Source organism: Triturus cristatus, chromosome 10, assembly GCF_964204655.1.
Source record: "Triturus cristatus chromosome 10, aTriCri1.1, whole genome shotgun sequence".
NCBI classification, from domain to species: Eukaryota; Metazoa; Chordata; class Amphibia; order Caudata; family Salamandridae; genus Triturus; species Triturus cristatus.
Genome location: NC_140593.1, coordinates 1,207,297,200 through 1,207,319,038, shown reverse-complemented (window position 1 = coordinate 1,207,319,038; position 21,839 = coordinate 1,207,297,200). Strand labels below are relative to the sequence as shown.

The window sequence follows — 21,839 nt, the reverse complement described above, 5'->3', positions numbered from 1 at the left end:
AACCTTACAACATCGTTTCTCGTTTCTGGGCTTTGCTTTTTACCCTCAGCTCAATCTCTTTTGTGCACTTCTCTGCGCTTTTCTGCCCCATTTCACTTTTAGTCCTTGTTTTCCTCTTTATTCCTCCTTTTCCCTTTAGCACCCATTTTCCCCGCCACTGCTGCCCTTGCGACCCCTCCCCCCCAGCACGACCATTGCGACCGGCCCAATCCAGCTCCCCTTCCCACTCCCGCCTCCCAGCTGTCAAGCCCTCCCCGACCCCTACTTAATTGCGTCCACTGCGAGCGCAGCTGGCGCACCAAAGGCAAGCCCATCTGCGCCAGTCCGCGACCCGACTGCAACCAGCACCAGGAACCCTGGACCTCCGCCCCGCCAACGCTACGACCCAGCAGCACTCCATGCACTCAACCCAGGCCGCAACAACAACTGCACGCTAGCATCACCAGCCAGCACCCACGGACTCTTCAGCTATCACCGCTGCCGACAAACCTACAGCACCGCCAGGAACACAGACCCAGCACAACCCAACCGCAAGAACACATCCGAACCGAAGACCCTGCAATGCATCCTCCTCAACGTCCGATCCCTCCACAAACACGCCACAGAAATCTGGGACCTCCTCAACAGCACAACCCCGGACGTAGCGTTCTTCACCGAAACCTGGACCAACACCACCTCAGGACCGAACATCGCCATCGCCATCGCCATTCCCCAAGGCTACAAGATCTCGAGGAAGGACCGCCACACCGCATGGGAGGAGGAATCGCCATCGTCCACAAATCCACCCTCCGCATGAGCACACTCCCCAACGAGCCCACAGACTTGATGGAACACCTGCACTTTAAGATACTGACCAGCCCTACCACCACCCTCCGAGGAACCCTCATCTACCGACCCCCTGGATCCCACGGACCGTTCGCCAACTCCATCACGGACATCATCTCCCTACATGCCATCGCATCCACCAACTGCACCCTGCTGGGAGACCTCAACTTCCACCTCGACAACCAACTGGACCCCAACACCACATACCTCCTGGGCAACCTCCACAACATTGGACTCCGCCAAATCGTGACCGAACCCACGCACTCAGCAAGACACACCCTCGACCCCCTCTTCACAACAGGAAACTCCATCACCTTCAGCCACACCACCGAACTCCCATGGACTGACCACCGATGCGTCCACTTCCCCTTCAGAACACCAACCATCCACAGACACCAGCACCTGCTCCCACGAAGATACTGGAAATAAATCACCGACGACCAGCTCACCTCCTCACTCAGCAACTCCATCCCACCAACGACGACTCCAACACCGCAGCCCAAACCCTGCACAGATGGATCTCCGACAGCGCCAACACCATAGACCCCCTCAAGAAAAACAACACCCACGCCAAGAAAGCCAGATGGATTACCACGGAACTTCGAGAGTCCTGACACACTTGCTGCCGCCTCGAAAAGGCCTGGAGGAACGCCAAATCCACAGAAACACCCACCATCAACTCATCAGAAAAACGAAGAAAAAAGCGATTGAAGACAGAATCTCCACACACGCACACAACAACAAAGAACTCTTCAACATCATCAAGGAGTTCGCCCAACCCACCAGAGTCGACTGACATATTTCCCTCACAAGACATCTGCGACAAACTCAGCACCTTCTTTCACCACAAAATCAAGACCATCTACGACAACTTCGACGAAGACAACCAACACACTAAACCCCCACGAACCACCCCCGACACCCTGAAGTCAGCGACTGACAACTGGACAGCCCTCACCACCGAAGACACACTGAAGAAGAAGTCCATTTACTCCGGGTCCTCCACGGACCCCTGCCCCCACCACACCTTCAACAGAGCCGCCGACACCATCGCACCAATGCTCAGCCACACCATCAACCGCTCCCTGGCGACCGCCTCATTCCCCGACAACTGGAAACACGCCAAGGTCAACCCCCTCCTGAAGAAACCATCTGCGGACCCCACCGACCTCAAAAACTACAGACCCATCTCCCTGCTCCTGTTCCCAGCGAAAGTCATCGAGAAAGCCATCAACAGTCAACTCGCCACATTCATCGAAGAGCGCAATATCCTCGACTCCTCCCAATCCGGCTTCAGAAAAAAACACAGTATGGAAACCGCCCTCCTCGCCGCAACAGACGACATCCGCACCCTACTGGACAAAGGAGAAACAGGAGCCCTCATCCTCCTCGACCTCTCAGCGGTGTTCGACACAGTCTCTCACCTCACCCTAATACGCAGACTACACGACGCAAGGATCCAGGACAAGACCGTCAATTGGACCCGCTCCTTCCTCTCCGGCAGAACACAGCGGGTCAGACTCCCCCTTTCCTCTCGGACCCTACACCAACCACCTGCGGAGTCCCCCAGGGGTCCTCCCTCAGCCCTACACTCTTCAACGTCTACATGGCTCCGCTCGCCCCCATCGTCAGAACCTATGGACTCAATATTGTGTCATACGCAGGCGACACCCAACTCATCCTCTCCCTATCCAACGAACCCAACACTGCCAGACACAACTTTCGAGAAGGCATGGAAGCCGTCACCAAATGGATAAAATACACCTGCCTACAACTAAACACCAACAAAACAGAAGTACTGATCATGGGCCCAAACCCCGATGCCTGGAACGACACCTGGTGGTCCCCCGCCCTCGGAAGCCCGCCCACCCCCACGGACCACACACACAACCTGGGAATCATCCTGGACTCCAAGCTCAAAATGGACAGCCAGATCAACTCCGTCTCTTCCTCCTGCTTCCACACCCTCCTTCTCCTACGTAAGACCTTCAAATGGATCCTCCTCGAACAGAGAAAGACCGTCACTCATGCCCTGGTCACCAGCAGATTCGACTACGGCAACGCACTCTATGCTGGAACAAACAAAAACCTCATCCACAAGCTACAGAACATCTAGAATGCCGCCGCAAGACTGGTCCTCAACCTGCCAAGACACTACCACATCTCCCAGCACCTGCGCACACTCCACTGGCTCACCAGAGGCTAGAGTCACCTTCAAGATGCTCACCTACGAACACAAGGCCCTCCACGACACCGGACCAGCATACCTGAACGCACCCCAAAAGACCCTACAATCTGCCCAGCTCTACTACGCCGTGGTACCCCGCACCAGAAAAACCAGATCAGGAGGTCCTCCTTCTCCGCGGCCAAAGCCTGGAACGCCCTTCCGCTCCACCTCAGACAGACCACATCGCTTCCCATCTTCGCTAGAAACCTCAAAACCTGGCTCTTCGACAGACCCCCTTCTTGATGGACTGGAACCTGCACCCCCCACCCCAGCACCTTGAGACCCTTACGGGTGAGTAGTCGCGCTTAACAAACGCTTGATTGATTGATTGATTGCTTCTACAGCCAATTCAGCTTGTTTTATAAGCAGTTCAGCCCGGCTCATGCAACAAGCTTCAGTAACTAAAGAAAGCAAGGCCAGAATTACAAAATGATGTTGATTGGCAAACACCAGCAACAAAGAAATTGGCACTCGAGCAGCCTTCTCTGTTGCAACTCTCGGCTTACCAGAGGAGTCGGAGGAAGATTTGAGGGCAGCAAAAGAAGGTGTGCTGGGCAGTCCGGGGGCAATACTTTAAGAACCACTAGGCCGGATTAACCATCACTCGCCTCAGTTAATATTGATGTGGTACATTAAGGAAAGTGAAAGTTCGGGAATACACCACAATCTTTCTCCTCTTAGCAAAAAGGCAAGTTGCTATACAATGGGGACACAGCCCACCTCCTTTCACTCAGGTTTTAAGAGAGATACAGTATATACTACAACGATAAACTGGAGGCACCCCACTCCACTCAGAATGAGAACCGTATACTGCAACAATAAACTGGAGACACCCAATCTCCTCAGAATGAGAGCCGTATACTGCAACGATAAGCTGGAGACACCCCCACCCCCCTCAGAATGAGAGCCATATACTGCAACGATAAACTGGAGGCACCCCACTCCATTCAGAATGAGAACCGTATACTGCAACAACAAACTGGAGACACCCCAATCCCCTCAGAATGAGAGCCGTATACTGCAGTGATAAACTGGAGACACCCCAATCCCCTCAGAATGAGAGTCGTATACTGCAACGATAAACTGGCGACACCCCAATGCCCTCAGAATGAGAACCGTATACTGCAACGATAAACTGGAGACACCCAATCCCCTCAGAATGAGAACCGTATACTGCAACGATAAACTGGAGACACCCAATCTCCTCAGAATGAGAACCGTATACTGCAACGATAAACTGGAGGCCCCCCTAATCCCCTCAGAATGAGAGCCGTATACTGCAACGATAAACTGGAGACACCCCCACCCCCTCACAATGAGAACCGTATACTGCAGTGATAAACTGGAGACACCCCAATCCCCTCAGAATGAGAGCTGTATACTGCAACGATAAACTGGAGACACCCCAATCCCCTCAGAATGAGAACCGTATACTGCAACGATAAACTGGAGACACCCAATCCCCTCAGAATGAGAGTCGTATACTGCAACAATAAACTGGAGACACCCAATCCCCTCAGAATGAGAGCCGTATACTGCAACGATAAACTGGAGGCACCCCACTCCACTCAGAATGAGAACCGTATACTGCAACAATAAACTGGAGGCACCCCACTCCACTCAGAATGAAAACCGTATACTGCAACAATAAACTGGAGACACTCAATCCCCTCAGAATGAGAGCCGTATACTGCAACGATAAACTGGAGACACCCCCACCCCCTCAGAATGAGAACCATATACTGCAGTGATAAACTGGAGACACCCCAATCCCCTCAGAATGAGAGCCGTATACTGCAACGATAAACTGGAGACACCCCAATCCCCTCAGAATGAGAGCCGTATACTGCAACGATAAACTGGAGACACCCCAATCCCCTCAAAATGAGAACCGTATACTGCAACGATAAACTGGAGACACCAAATCCCCTCAGAATGAGAACCGTATACTGCAACGATAAACTGGAGACACCCCCACCCCCCTCACAATGAGAACCGTATACTGCAGTGATAAACTGGAGACACCCCAATCCCCTCAGAATGAGAGTCGTATACTGCAACGATAAACTGGAGACACCCCAATCCCCTCAGAATAAGAGCTGTATACTACAAAGATAAACTGGAGACCCCCCCCCCCAATCCCCTCAGAATGAGAACCGTATACTGCAGTGATAAACTGGAGACACCCCAATCTCCTCAGAATGAGAACCGTATACTGCAACGATAATCTGGAGACACCCAATCCCCTCAGAATGAGAGCCGTATACTGCGACGATAAACTGGAGACACCCCCACCCCCTTCAGAATGAGAACCATATACTGCAACGATAAACTGGAGACACCCCACCCCCCTCAGAATGAGAACCGTATACTGCAACGATAAACTGGACACCCCCACCCCCCTCAGAATGAGAGCCGTATACTGCAACGATAAACTGGAGACACCCCAATCTCCTCAGAATGAGAACCGTATACTGCAACGATAAACTGGAGACACCCCCCTCAGAATGAGAACCATATACTGCAACGATAAACTGGAAACACCTCATTCCCCTCAGAATGAGAGCCGTATACTGCAACGATAAACTGGAGACACCCCAATCCCCTCAGAATGAAAACCGTATACTGCAACGATAAACTGGAGACACCCCCACCCCCTCACAATGAGAACCGTATACTGCAACGATAAACTGGAGACACCCCAATCCCCTCAGAATGAGAGCCTTATACTGCAACGATAAACTGGAGACACCCAATCCCCTCAGAATGAGAGCCGTATACTGCAACGATAAACTGGAGACACCCCAATCCCCTCAGAATGAGAACCTTATACTGCAACGATAAACTGGAGACACCCCCACCCCCCTCAGAATGAGAGCCGTATACTGCAACGATAAACTGGAGACACCCCAATCTCCTCAGAATGAGAACCGTATACTGCAGTGATAAACTGGAGACACCCCACCCCCCTCAGATTGAGAGCCGTACACTGCAACGATAAACTGGAGACACCCCCACTCCCCTCAGAATGAGAACCGTATACTGCAGTGATAAACTGGAGACACCCCAATCCCCTCAGAATGAGAGCCGTATACTGCAACGATAAACTGGAGACCCCCCTCTCCCCTCAGAATGAGAGCCGTATACTGCAACGATAAACTGGAAACACCCAATCCCCTCAGAATGAGAGCCGTATACTGCAACGATAAACTGGAGACACCCAATCCCCTCAGAATGAGAGCCGTATACTGCAACGATAAACTGGAGACACCCAATCCCCTCAGAATGAGAGCCGTATACTGCAACGATAAACTGGAGACACCCAATCCCCTCAGAATGAGAGCCGTATACTGCAACGATAAACTGGAGACACCCCACTCCCCTCAGAATGAGAGCCGTATACTGCAACGATAAACTGGAAACACCCAATCCCCTCAGAATGAGAGCCGTATACTGCAACGATAAACTGGAGACACCCAATCCCCTCAGAATGAGAGCCGTATACTGCAACGATAAACTGGAGACACCCAATCCCCTCAGAATGAGAGCCGTATACTGCAACGATAAACTGGAGACACCCAATCCCCTCAGAATGAGAGCTGTATACTGCAATGATAAACTGGAGACACCCAATCCCCTCAGAATGAGAGCCTTGTACTGCAACGATAAACTGGAAACACCCAATCCCCTCAGAATGAGAGCCGTATACTGCAACGATAAACGGGAAACACCCCAATCCCCTCAGAATCAGAGCCGTATACTGCAACACTAAACTGGAGACACCCCAATCCCCTCAGAATGAGAACCGTATACTGCAACGATAAACTGGAGACACCCCCACCCCCCTCACAATGAGAACCGTATACTGCAACGATAAACTGGAGACACCCCAATCCCCTCAGAATGAGAGCCTTATACTGCAACGATAAACTGGAGACACCCAATCCCCTCAGAATGAGAGCCGTATACTGCAACGATAAACTGGAGACACCCCCACCCCCCTCACAATGAGAACCGTATACTGCAACGATAAACTGGAGACACCCAATCCCCTCAGAATCAGAGCCGTATACTGCAACGATAAACTGGAGACACCCAATCCCCTCAGAATCAGAGCCGTATACTGCAACGATGAACTGGAGACACCCCCACCCCCCTCACAATGAGAACCGTATACTGCAGCGATAAACTGGAGACACCCCCACCCCCCTCAGAATGAGAACCGTATACTGCAACGATAAACTGGAGACACCCCCACTCCCCTCAGAATGAGAACCGTATAATATAATGATAAACTGGAGACACCCCAATCCCCTCAGAATGAGAACCGTATACTGCAACGATAAACTGGAGACACCCCCACCCCCTCACAATGAGAACCCTATACTGCAGTGATAAACTGGAGACACCCAATCCCCTCAGAATGAGAACCGTATACTGCAACGATAAACTGGAGACACCCAATCCCCTCACAATGAGAACCGTATACTGCAACGATAAACTGGAGACACCCAATCCCCTCACAATGAGAACCGTATACTGCAGTGATAAACTGAAGACACCCCCACCCCCCTCAGAATGAGAGCCGTATACTGCAACGATAAACTGGAGACACCCCACTCCACTCAGAATGAAAACCGTATACTGCAACGATAAACTGGAGACACCCAATCCCCTCAGAATGAGAGCCGTATACTGCAACGATAAACTGGAGACACCCCAATCCCCTCAGAATGAGAACCGTATACTGCAGTGATAAACTGGAGACACCCCAATCTCCTCAGAATGAGAACCGTATACTGCAACGATAAACTGGAGACACCCCCACCCCACTCACAATGAGAACCGTATACTGCAGTGATAAACTGGAGACACCCCAATCCCCTCAGAATGAGAGTCGTATACTGCAACGATAAACTGGAGACACCCCAATCCCCTCAGAATGAGAACCGTATACTGCAACGATAAACTGGAGACACCAAATCCCCTCAGAATGAGAACCGTATACTGCAACGATAAACTGGAGACACCCCCACCCCACTCACAATGAGAACCGTATACTGCAGTGATAAACTGGAGACACCCCAATCCCCTCAGAATGAGAGTCGTATACTGCAACGATAAACTGGAGACACCCCAATCCCCTCAGAATGAGAGCCGTATACTGCAAAGATAAACTGGAGACACCCCAATCCCCTCAGAATGAGAACCGTATACTGCAGTGATAAACTGGAGACACCCCAATCTCCTCAGAATGAGAACCGTATACTGCAACGATAATCTGGAGACACCCAATCCCCTCAGAATGAGAGCCGTATACTGCGACGTAAACTGGAGACACCCCCACCCCCCTCAGAATGAGAACCGTATACTGCAACGATAAACTGGAGACACCCCAATCTCCTCAGAATGAGAACCATATACTGCAGTGATAAACTGGAGACACCCCAATCCCCCCAGAATGAGAACCGTGTACTGCAGTGATAAACTGGAGACACCCAATCCCCTCAGAATGAGAGCCTTATACTGCAACGATAAACTGGAGACACCCAATCCCCTCAGAATGAGAGCCGTATACTGCAACGATAAACGGGAAACACCCCAATCCCCTCAGAATCAGAGCCGTATACTGCAACACTAAACTGGAGACACCCCAATCCCCTCAGAATGAGAACCGTATACTGCAACGATAAACTGGAGACACCCCCACCCCCCTCAGATTGAGAGCCGTATACTGCAACGATAAACTGGAGACACCCCCCACCCCCTTCACAATGAGAACCGTATACTGCAACGATAAACTGGAGACACCCCAATCCCCTCAGAATGAGAGCCTTATACTGCAACGATAAACTGGAGACACCCAATCCCCTCAGAATGAGAGCCGTATACTGCAACGATAAACTGGAGACACCCAATCCCCTCAGAATCAGAGCCGTATACTGCAACGATGAACTGGAGACACCCCCACCCCCCTCACAATGAGAACCGTATACTGCAGTGATAAACTGGAGACACCCCCACCCCCCTCAGAATGAGAACCGTATACTGCAACGATAAACTGGAGACACCCCCACTCCCCTCAGAATGAGAACCGTATAATGTAATGATAAACTAGAGACACCCCAATCCCCTCAGAATGAGAACCGTATACTGCAACGATAAACTGGAGACACTCCCACTCCCTCACAATGAGAACCGTATACTGCAGTGATAAACTGGAGACACCCAATCCCCTCAGAATGAGAACCGTATACTGCAACGATAAACTGGAGACACCCAATCCCCTCACAATGAGAATCGTATACTGCAGTGATAAACTGAAGACACCCCCACCCCCCTCAGAATGAGAGCCGTATACTGCAACGATAAACTGGAGACACCCCACTCCCCTCAGAATGAGAGCCGTATACTGCAACGATAAACTGGAGACACCCAATCCCCTCAGAATGAGAGCCGTATACTGCAACGATAAACTGGAGACACCCAATCCCCTCAGAATGAAAACCGTATACTGCAACGATAAACTGGAGACACCCCCACCCCCCTCACAATGAGAACCGTATACTGCAACGATAAACTGGAGACACCCAATCCCCACAGAATCAGAGCCGTATACTGCAACGATAAACTGGAGACACCCCCACCCCCCTCACAATGAGAACCGTATACTGCAACGATAAACTGGAGACACCCCCCTCAGAATGAGAACCATATACTGCAACGATAAACTGGAAACACCTCATTCCCCTCAGAATGAGAGCCGTATACTGCAACGATAAACTGGAGACACCCCAATCCCCTCAGAATGAAAACCGTATACTGCAACGATAAACTGGAGACACCCCCACCCCCCTCACAATGAGAACCGTATACTGCAACGATAAACTGGAGACACCCCAATCCCCTCAGAATGAGAGCCTTATACTGCAACGATAAACTGGAGACACCCAATCCCCTCAGAATGAGAGCCGTATACTGCAACGATAAACTGGAGACACCCCAATCCCCTCAGAATGAGAACCTTATACTGCAAGGATAAACTGGAGACACCCCCACCCCCCTCAGAATGAGAGCCGTATACTGCAACGATAAACTGGAGACACCCCAATCTCCTCAGAATGAGAACCGTATACTGCAGTGATAAACTGGAGACACCCCACCCCCCTCAGATTGAGAGCCGTACACTGCAACGATAAACTGGAGACACCCCCACTCCCCTCAGAATGAGAACCGTATACTGCAGTGATAAACTGGAGACACCCCAATCCCCTCAGAATGAGAGCCGTATACTGCAACGATAAACTGGAGACACCCCACTCCCCTCAGAATGAGAGCCGTATACTGCAACGATAAACTGGAAACACCCAATCCCCTCAGAATGAGAGCCGTATACTGCAACGATAAACTGGAGACACCCAATCCCCTCAGAATGAGAGCCGTATACTGCAACGATAAACTGGAGACACCCAATCCCCTCAGAATGAGAGCCGTATACTGCAACGATAAACTGGAGACACCCAATCCCCTCAGAATGAGAGCTGTATACTGCAATGATAAACTGGAGACACCCAATCCCCTCAGAATGAGAGCCTTGTACTGCAACGATAAACTGGAAACACCCAATCCCCTCAGAATGAGAGCCGTATACTGCAACGATAAACGGGAAACACCCCAATCCCCTCAGAATCAGAGCCGTATACTGCAACGATAAACTGGAGACACCCCCACCCCCCTCACAATGAGAACCGTATACTGCAACGATAAACTGGAGACACCCCAATCCCCTCAGAATGAGAGCCTTATACTGCAACGATAAACTGGAGACACCCAATCCCCTCAGAATGAGAGCCGTATACTGCAACGATAAACTGGAGACACCCCCACCCCCCTCACAATGAGAACCGTATACTGCAACGATAAACTGGAGACACCCAATCCCCTCAGAATGAGAGCCGTATACTGCAACGATAAACTGGAGACACCCAATCCCCTCAGAATCAGAGCCGTATACTGCAACGATGAACTGGAGACACCCCCACCCCCCTCACAATGAGAACCGTATACTGCAGCGATAAACTGGAGACACCCCCACCCCCCTCAGAATGAGAACCGTATACTGCAACGATAAACTGGAGACACCCCCACTCCCCTCAGAATGAGAACCGTATAATATAATGATAAACTGGAGACACCCCAATCCCCTCAGAATGAGAACCGTATACTGCAACGATAAACTGGAGACACCCCCACCCCCTCACAATGAGAACCGTATACTGCAGTGATAAACTGGAGACACCCAATCTCCTCAGAATGAGAACCGTATACTGCAACGATAAACTGGAGACACCCAATCCCCTCACAATGAGAACCGTATACTGCAACGATAAACTGGAGACACCCAATCCCCTCACAATGAGAACCGTATACTGCAGTGATAAACTGAAGACACCCCCACCCCCCTCAGAATGAGAGCCGTATACTGCAACGATAAACTGGAGACACCCCACTCCACTCAGAATGAAAACCGTATACTGCAACGATAAACTGGAGACACCCAATCCCCTCAGAATGAGAGCCGTATACTGCAACGATAAACTGGAGACACCCCAATCCCCTCAGAATGAGAACCGTATACTGCAACGATAAACTGGAGACACCAAATCCCCTCAGAATGAGAACCGTATACTGCAACGATAAACTGGAGACACCCCAATCCCCTCAGAATGAGAGTCGTATACTGCAACGATAAACTGGAGACACCCCAATCCCCTCAGAATGAGAGCCGTATACTGCAAAGATAAACTGGAGACACCCCAATCCCCTCAGAATGAGAACCGTATACTGCAGTGATAAACTGGAGACACCCCAATCTCCTCAGAATGAGAACCGTATACTGCAACGATAATCTGGAGACACCCAATCCCCTCAGAATGAGAGCAGTATACTGCGACGTAAACTGGAGACACCCCCATCCCCCTCAGAATGAGAACCGCATACTGCAACGATAAACTGGAGACACCCCAATCTCCTCAGAATGAGAACCATATACTGCAGTGATAAACTGGAGACACCCCAATCCCCCCAGAATGAGAACCGTGTACTGCAGTGATAAACTGGAGACACCCAATCCCCTCAGAATGAGAGCCTTATACTGCAACGATAAACTGGAGACACCCAATCCCCTCAGAATGAGAGCCGTATACTGCAACGATAAACGGGAAACACCCCAATCCCCTCAGAATCAGAGCCGTATACTGCAACACTAAACTGGAGACACCCCAATCCCCTCAGAATGAGAACCGTATACTGCAACGATAAACTGGAGACACCCCCACCCCCCTCAGATTGAGAGCCGTATACTGCAACGATAAACTGGAGACACCCCCCACCCCCTTCACAATGAGAACCGTATACTGCAACGATAAACTGGAGACACCCCAATCCCCTCAGAATGAGAGCCTTATACTGCAACGATAAACTGGAGACACCCAATCCCCTCAGAATGAGAGCCGTATACTGCAACGATAAACTGGAGACACCCAATCCCCTCAGAATCAGAGCCGTATACTGCAACGATGAACTGGAGACACCCCCACCCCCCTCACAATGAGAACCGTATACTGCAGCGATAAACTGGAGACACCCCCACTCCCCTCAGAATGAGAACCGTATAATGTAATGATAAACTAGAGACACCCCAATCCCCTCAGAATGAGAACCGTATACTGCAACGATAAACTAGAGACACCCCAATCCCCTCAGAATGAGAACCGTATACTGCAACGATAAACTGGAGACACCCCCACTCCCTCACAATGAGAACCGTATACTGCAGTGATAAACTGGAGACACCCAATCCCCTCAGAATGAGAACCGTATACTGCAACGATAAACTGGAGACACCCAATCCCCTCACAATGAGAATCGTATACTGCAGTGATAAACTGAAGACACCCCCACCCCCCTCAGAATGAGAGCCGTATACTGCAACGATAAACTGGAGACACCCCACTCCCCTCAGAATGAGAGCCGTATACTGCAACGATAAACTGGAGACACCCAATCCCCTCAGAATGAGAGCCGTATACTGCAACGATAAACTGGAGACACCCAATCCCCTCAGAATGAAAACCGTATACTGCAACGATAAACTGGAGACACCCCCACCCCCCTCACAATGAGAACCGTATACTGCAACGATAAACTGGAGACACCCAATCCCCACAGAATCAGAGCCGTATACTGCAACGATAAACTGGAGGCACCCCACTCCACTCAGAATGAGAACCGTATACTGCAACGATAAACTGGAGACACCCCCACCCCCCTCACAATGAGAACCGTATACTGCAACGATAAACTGGAGACACCCCAATCCCCTCAGAATGAGAGCCTTATACTGCAACGATAAACTGGAGACACCCCATTCCCCTCAGAATGAGAGCCGTATACTGAAACGATAAACTGGAGACACCCCAATCCCCTCAGAATGAGAACCGTATACTGCAACGATAAACTGGAGACACCCAATCCCCTCAGAATGAGAGCCGTATACTGCAACGATAAACTGGAGACACCCCAACCCCCTCAGAATGAGAACCGTATACTGCAACGATAAACTGGAGACACCCAATCCCCTCAGAATGAGAGCCGTATACTGCAACGAAAAACTGGAGACACCCAATACCCTCAGCATGAGAGCCATATACTGCAACGATAAACTGGAGACACCCCCACCCCCCTCACAATGAGAACCGTATACTGCAACGATAAACTGGAGACACCCCAATCCCCTCAGAATGAGAGTCGTATACTGCAACGATAAACTGGAGACACCCAATCCCCTCAGAATGAGAGCCGTATACTGCAACGATAAACTGGAGACACCCAATCCCCTCAGAATGAGAACCGTATACTGCAACGATAAACTGGAGACACCCAATCCCCTCAGAATGAGAGTCGTATACTGCAACGATAAACTGGAGACACCCAATCCCCTCAGAATGAGAGCCGTATACTGCAACGATAAACTGGAGACACCCCAATCCCCTCAGAATGAGAGCCGTATACTGCAACGATAAACTGAAGACACCCCAATCCCCTCAGAATGAGAGCCGTATACTGCAACGATAAACTGGAGACACCCAATCCCCTCAGAATGAGAGCCGTATACTGCAACGATAAACTGGAGACACCCAATCCCCTCAGAATGAGAGCCGTATACTGCAACGATAAACTGGAGACACCCCCACCCCCCTCACAATGAGAACCGTATACTGCAACGATTAACTGGAGGCCCCCCTAATCCCCTCGGAATGAGAGCCGTATACTGCAACGATAAACTGGAGACACCCCCACCCCCCTCAGATTGAGAGCCGTATACTGCAACGATAAACTGGAGACACCCCCACCTCCCTCAGAATGAGAGCTGAGTGCAGGGGAAGTGGGAGGGATGCAAGTCATATTGTCTAATACGGAGCCTGGGAGGTGTGCGCATAAGTTGTCTGGTGCTCAGTGTGTGCGAAGCCCCCACCAGCAGCAGGAGATCATTCGAATGCTTAGGACTATCAGAGAAGATCCTACAATGCAGAAATGTTAGTTTCCAGTGCAGGAAAAGTCTTACTCTTTGGCAGAAAGGGTGAAGAGTTTTGTATGATTAGAACATAGATGTATATTCTTTGCCACTGGCGTAAACAGGTCACAGTTGCGGACGGGTCCTTTCAAATGAGGCGCTTATGCTACTCGAGTGGCTCTTGTGCTGCTTGAGGGCGCGCTCTGATTGAGGGCGTTCTCTGTTCGAGGGCGTGCTCTGTTTGAGGGCGTGCTGTGCTTGAGGGCGCGCTGTGCTTGAGGGCGTGCTCTGCTTGAGGGCGTGCTCTGCTTGAGGGCGTGCTCTGCTTGAGGGCGCGCTCTGCTCGAGGGCGCGCTCTGCTCGAGGGCGCGCTCTGCTCGAGGGCGCGCTCTGGCTCGAGGGCGCGCTCTGCTCGAGGGCGCGCTCTGCTCGAGGGCGTGCTCTGCTCGAGGGCGTGCTGTGCTTGAGGGCGTGCTGTGCTTGAGGGCGTGCTCTGCTTGAGGGCGTGCTCTGATTGAGGGCATACTCTGATTGAGGGCATGCTCTGATTGAGGGCGTGCTCTGCTCGTGGGCGTGCTCTGCTCGAGGGCATACTCTGATTGAGGGCATACTCTGATTGAGGGCATACTCTGATTGAGGGCATACTCTGATTGAGGGCATACTCTGCTCGAGGGCATACTCTGAGGGCATACTCTGATTGAGGGCATACTCTGAGGGCATACTCTGATTGACGGCATACTCTGCTCGTGGGCGTGCTCTGATTGAGGGCGTGCTCTGATTGAGGGCATGCTCTGCTTGAGGGCGTGCTCTGCTCGTGGGCGTGCTCTGCTCGAGGGCATACTCTGATTGAGGGCATACTCTGATTGAGGGCATACTCTGATTGAGGGCATACTCTGCTCGAGGGCATACTCTGAGGGCATACTCTGATTGAGGGCATACTCTGAGGGCATACTCTGATTGACGGCATACTCTGCTCGTGGGCGTGCTCTGATTGAGGGCGTGCTCTGATTGAGGGCATGCTCTGCTTGAGGGCGTGCTCTGCTTGAGGGCGTGCTCTGCTTGAGGGCATGCTCTGCTTGAGGGCGTGCTCTGCTTGAGGGCGTGCTCTGCTTGAGGGCGTGCTGTGCTTGAGGGCGTGCTGTGCTTGAGGGCGTGCTGTGCTTGAGGGCGTGCTCTGCTTGAGGGCGTGCTCTGATTGAGGGCATACTCTGATTGAGGGCGTGCTCTGCTCGTGGGCGTGCTCTGCTCGAGGGCATACTCTGCTCGAGGGCATACTCTGATTGAGGGCATACTCTGATTGAGGGCATACTCTGCTCGAGGGCATACTCTGAGGGCATACTCTGATTGAGGGCATACTCTGAGGGCATACTCTGCTTGAGGGCGTGCTCTGCTTGAGGGCGTGCTCTGCTTGAGGGCGTGCTCTGATTGAGGGCGTGCTCTGCTTGAGGGCGTGCTCTGCTTGAGGGCGTGCTCTGCTTGAGGGCGTGCTCTGCTTGAGGGCGTGCTCTGCTTGAGGGCGCGCTGTGCTTGAGGGCGCGCTCTGCTTGAGGGCGCGCTCTGCTTGAGGGCGTGCTCTGATTGAGGGCGTGCTCTGATTGAGGGCGTGCTCTGATTGAGGGCGCGCTCTGCTTGAGGGCGCGCTCTGCTTGAGGGCGCGCTGTGCTTGAGGGCGCGCTCTGCTTGAGGGCGCGCTCTGCTTGAGGGCGTGCTCTGCTTGAGGGCGTGCTGTGCGGGCATGCTCTGCTTGAGGGCCTGCTCTGCTTGAGGGCGTGCTCTGCTTGAGGGCGTGCTGTGCGGGCATGCTCTGCTTGAGGGCGTGCTGTGCGGGCATGCTCTGCTTGAGGGCCTGCTCTGCTTGAGGGCGTGCTCTGCTTGAGGGCGTGCTCTGCTTGAGGGCGTGCTGTGCGGGCATGCTCTGCTTGAGGGCGTGCTCTGCTTGAGGGCGTGCTCTGCTTGAGGGCGTGCTGTGCGGGCATGCTCTGCTTGAGGGCGCGCTCTGCTTGAGGGCGTGCTGTGCGGGCATGCTCTGCTTGAGGGCGTGCTCTGCTTGAGGGCGTGCTGTGCGGGCATGCTCTGCTTGAGGGCGCGCTCTGCTTGAGGGCGTGCTCTGCTTGAGGGCGTGCTGTGCGGGCATGCTCTGCTTGAGGGCGTGCTCTGCTTGAGGGCGTGCTGTGCGGGCGTGCTCTGCTTGAGGGCGTGCTCTGCTTGAGGGCGTGCTCTGCTTGAGGGCGTGCTGTGCGGGCATGCTCTGCTTGAGGGCGTGCTCTGCTTGAGGGCGTGCTCTGCTTGAGGGCGTGCTGTGCGGGCATGCTCTGCTTGAGGGCGCGCTCTGCTTGAGGGCGTGCTCTGCTTGAGGGCGTGCTGTGCTTGAGGGCCTGCTCTGCTTGAGGGCGCGCTCTGCTCGAGGGCGCGCTCGGCTCGAGGGCGTACTCTGCTTGAGGGCGTGCTGTGCGGGCATGCTCTGCTTGAGGGCGTGCTCTGCTTGAGGGCGTGCTGTGCGGGCATGCTCTGCTTGAGGGCGCGCTCTGCTTGAGGGCGCGCTCTGCTTGAGGGCCTGCTCTGCTTGAGGGCGCGCTCTGCTCGAGGGCGCGCTGTGTGGGCATGCTCTGCTTGAGGGCGCGCTCTGCTTGAGGGCGTGCTCTGCTTGAGGGCGTGCTCTGCTTGAGGGCGCGCTCTGCTCGAGGGCGCGCTCTGCTCGAGGGCGCGCTCTGCTCGAGGGCGCGCTCTGCTCGAGGGCGTGCTCTGCTTGAGGGCGTGCTCTGCTGGCGTGCTGAAGTTGTATACTCCTATTCTAAAGTGACTGCGAGACTTCCAGCTCAACGAAGACGAACAATTAAAGCGAGAAAACCTATAAAAGGTCCAACGCCAGAGGAGCACAGATCGCCTGCTGCAACGTGCAATGCTGCACATGCATGGATTTGTTGAACATACCACAATCTTTAAGGGGGTGAATTTTTTATTTTTATTATTTTAATTTTGTAAACTTCCCCATCTAAAGTCTCGATTAGGAGTAGGTCTGACTATGTGGATGTTATTTACCACTCCCGGTCAATACTGTAACCCTAGGGTGGGGTATTCATTGGGTGTGGTTAATGCCTCCTATTCTGGATCTGCCCTGCCAGAATGAAACCTAACATGCAAAATCAGTGTTTATTGGCTTCGACATGTTTTCCAGTTTCACCCCCTCCCAGATAGATGACACCAGGTTTTTCCACATATTGGGGTTGTGTCAATTACAGCATAGAGCAAATACCCTGCCCGGGGGTCCATACCCCATGCAGTCATCCTAGTCCACCAGAACTCCTGTTTTTGCAGAGATTTGAATTGTCCCACTCTGTATAATCAGACAGCAGGTAGTGCAGGTTTCCATGGACCATTGAGGAAGCAAACAAGGCAGGTGGAAGTGCTGGCTGGAGCAAAGAAGGACATCAAGAGAGTGCAGAGCGCACCTAGTAGAAACGCAGACAAGAGTAACAAGACCGGCAGAGCCGAGCGGACTGCACAGCGAGGCCCAGGGGATCCCGCTCACACTCCGCCGCATTCTTTCTTTTAATTTTGGCCTTGATGATAGATTGCTCCCTCTCATCATCCTACGGGATCTATCAAGATACAGAGCGAGTAGTTAATTACAAGCTCCTAACAGCATTCCGCTCTAGCCAGCTAATGGCGACAGACGACGGGTTGTGCAAAAGTTCAAGACCACGTTACAGCCTGGTAGTCTCATGCTGATGCGGTCCAGACAGCAGCTGAAGAGCCGGACGACGGCCCTGAGAAAGCTCCTCAGATTGTCCAATGGGCCATATTCAGTTGAGAAATAAAATATATATATATATATATCCTCCAAAGATTCCTCTCCCGCGAGAGAAAAGAACCAGAGGGACACAACGGGGAGCCTTTGGAGAACACTTTATTGCTGCGTGGAGGGCATGGCGCGTTTCGGGTTGAGTCCCTTTATCAAATGCCAAACACCTGAAACTGCTCTCTGTTGCCTTTCAAATGATCCATATATATCAATCAAATCCTGTTCGACGCGGGTTCACAGCTCCATTAATTTATTGTAGAAACACCATAGCGGTATAGAAAAGTGTCCGCCCCAGACGCGTTTCGATCGCCATCGTATATATACGCACACAGATATATAATTTTACTTGCTCATTTACCAAACCCCATCATAAGGTTTGATTCCTGAATTATTGAAGAAGCCATGAGTGCTTTCTAGTGATTAATGGTCGCCCTTCTGGTGCATGGAGCGAAGACTGTTCCGAGAGCGGGTTGTATCATGATTTGATGTCCTGGGTCTAATCTGAAAAATCCTTTTTTTTATTAATATCATCATAAACAAAGTGTCATGCTATTCAATTCAATGTGTTCACACGGTCCTCTAATTGCCCCGCACATTTAGATGAATGTAGGTCTTTTACTCCGTTGCCCTACAAACATAAAAAACTTGTGGTGTACAATCCATAACACACCAGAAATATTTGTAATCTGTGCTATTTACTGTACCATCTCTAGACAAATACGTATAGTCAGTCAATTACAGCCCATCAACATTCCTACTTAATGCCATCTAGCATCATTACTCCCACAAAAAGGTTCTAGTTGTTAACCACCTCACTACATCCTACTAAGATTCATACTAAAAAATAAATGTTTTAATTGTTTTTTTATCTCGGAGAAATTTACATTTTTCGTCATTTGCGCCTCTACCCTTGGAAATCATTCTATTCAACTCAGGCATGTGTGTCCTACAAGGATTTCCATCTTAATGAATAAGGTAGAATGAGAAACAAGTTTTGCACTGGGTAAGTCTCGGTCTGTCTCAATCCGCCTTTTTAGCTCTCGCTCATGGGCAGCTTCCGTGAGAGCCCATGTCATCACACAACACACACCACAACACGCATGGAGAAAGAAAGGGCCTTTTGGATAGTCCCTTTCAGCCACTGACTAATTTAGGACATTCAGCATGGGCTTACAGAGTTCTCCATCAACGTTGGCTTCAGATCACAGCAGTTCTTCGATGTCTACAAAGACATTGGCATTAATACCTTTCTTTTTCTTTTATGTTTTATTAGGAGGGCCCCCGCTTCGCATGTTCTCCCTACGTGCATAAACCACCCCCACCCTCTAGCCCATGTCTACCGAGCGCTTCTTATTCCCCATTCCACCCCTGATTTTTTATTCCTTTTTCAGGTCAAGCCTGGGCAGCGCATGCGCTGCTCTGCGAGGCATGCTGTATTCAAGTATGGACTTGAAACTCTGCCTGATTCATACCGGCACGCCCCTCTTCACGGACCCCCTCTCGGTGATTCACTCGCCTCGCCAAAATCTTCCTCATTGATTGCTCTCCGCTTCCCTCCCGAACGTGAACTACCACGGACCCTTCTAACGTCACGTGGTCCAGCGTTGCCGTTTCGTTCGGCTCGCCCTTTCCGAAGGACTTGGACTTCCCCGGACCCGTCTGACTCCACACGGGGTCCAGCATTGCTGATTCACCTGGCTCGCTCCTTCCATGCGACACTGTTCAAAATATGTGTAACCAGTCCTGATGATGGCCCTGAGTGTTACGGGCCGAAACGCCGTCGACTTCAACAGCGTTACTGTTGGCGCATTTACAAACATGGGCATTTGCTTTACTGTCCTTTGAATTCCCATACATTTACTGTGTAAATGCCCCAACTTTGGCATATTCAAAATACCATTGTTCTCCTTGTTGCGCCGTTTCACCGCTGTATATACCACTTTATGTGTCACTTGCGCCGTCACCAACTCCACGAGCACTTGTGCACAGTATTTTCGGTTACACTTTCACTAAGTGTCACGCAGTGCTTTTTAAACCTATGTGATATGTACATATGCGGCAATATGTTCATCATTTGTTGACAATACAACTCTTTCCTACTAACTTGGTCTCCTGTTGTCCTCTGTGTATGGATTCATTCCTCTGATACTGTAACATACAGCTCACCTTTGAATTACTTGTCCTTCCACTGAATTCCACGTTGAGACATTGTTGTCTGATATCATATTTTTTATTGGCTTGTGTCATTGTCCTTTGTAAATGCTGGCTTCTGATTCGTTAATAGGCTTGTTAGTCCCTCCTTAGTACCGCCTCATCTTCATCTGTAACCTCCCATGAGGATTTTTACTTCTGTTATTACACTGTATGTCTTGTTTAGTCAGTAAGCACTATTTTCTTTAATGAGTTTCACCTACTGCAGGCACGGCATGCTTTCCTGCAACAGTCAGTGCTCCATGCGCGCTTTCACTTTCCAAGCAGCTCATGGATATTTTATTGTTCTGTCAAGGCAAAAAAAACATGCTGAAAAAGGTAAAAAAATGAATAAAGCCACAATGGCCGCAGTTGCTTTGCAAACACATAAGCACGATAGACACCTTGGTTTCATAAGAAAACGCATTTAAAGATGGCCACGTGTGCGTACATGCGTGTGTGTGCCTGAAGAGGGAGCGGCGGCCATTTTGGCTTTCCTACGGTCCCATTCCAGCATGGCCGACAGCAATTTCGCAACGATAAAATAAAACTATGGTGTGTTGAGAGTCCAAAAGGCCAGTTACTGGTTCACTAGAACTTTGCAACTGCCAGGTCCTCAAAAAATACAAAATACATAAATAGAAGCACTCACAACATATTGGCTTTGCCAATGCTTGTTGCATTTTGTTTTGTTACTATGGTTAAAGTTTGCATTTACAAAATCTACCTCATTCGTGTTTGATGCAAAAACAGCATTTCAACTGATTATCTGTTAACAGACATGTGCCTATGGACTTGAATGCTTTTGTTATTTTAGATTTTGTCTTGTACATTCTTTTGGAAAGAGCAGATTACTGTCTGTGTTTCTGTTTTCATGTACATTTCAGGGCTGATCTGAGTTACAGAGCTATGGTTCATGTTTTTGGGAAGCAGCAGGCTAGAAAACGAGCGCGGTTTAGATATTAGTAATAAACTGTCAAATCGTAATTCGTATGAATACATTACTCGTTTAATTAAAGGGTTTGCATTTACCCTGTGGGTGTGAGGACTACCTTTGCTGCACCTGTGATGACGACAGAGCGCTTTCTGCCACCTTCAGGCGGCACGGCCATCTTACCTTCTGGGCTTTGGTGGACTCCTTCTCCACAGAGGCCAGCCTCAGGCGGAGGGCGTTCAGTTCTGAAACGAGAAATGGCTCAACGTTACATCTGAACCGGCAG

At 50.9% G+C, this 21,839-nt stretch overlaps 1 protein-coding gene across 2 annotated transcripts in view; it reads right to left on the bottom strand.

The window, feature by feature from the left end:
* GRIPAP1 (GRIP1 associated protein 1) overlaps positions 1–21,839 on the bottom strand; it is a 597,534-nt gene that overhangs the window by 490,942 nt on the left and 84,753 nt on the right. For both annotated transcript variants that reach the window (XM_085629701.1, XM_085629702.1), the window contains exon 3: positions 21,737–21,798. In XM_085629701.1, coding sequence (XP_085485827.1) covers positions 21,737–21,798 — 62 coding nt within the window. The remainder of the gene's footprint in view (positions 1–21,736; positions 21,799–21,839) is intronic.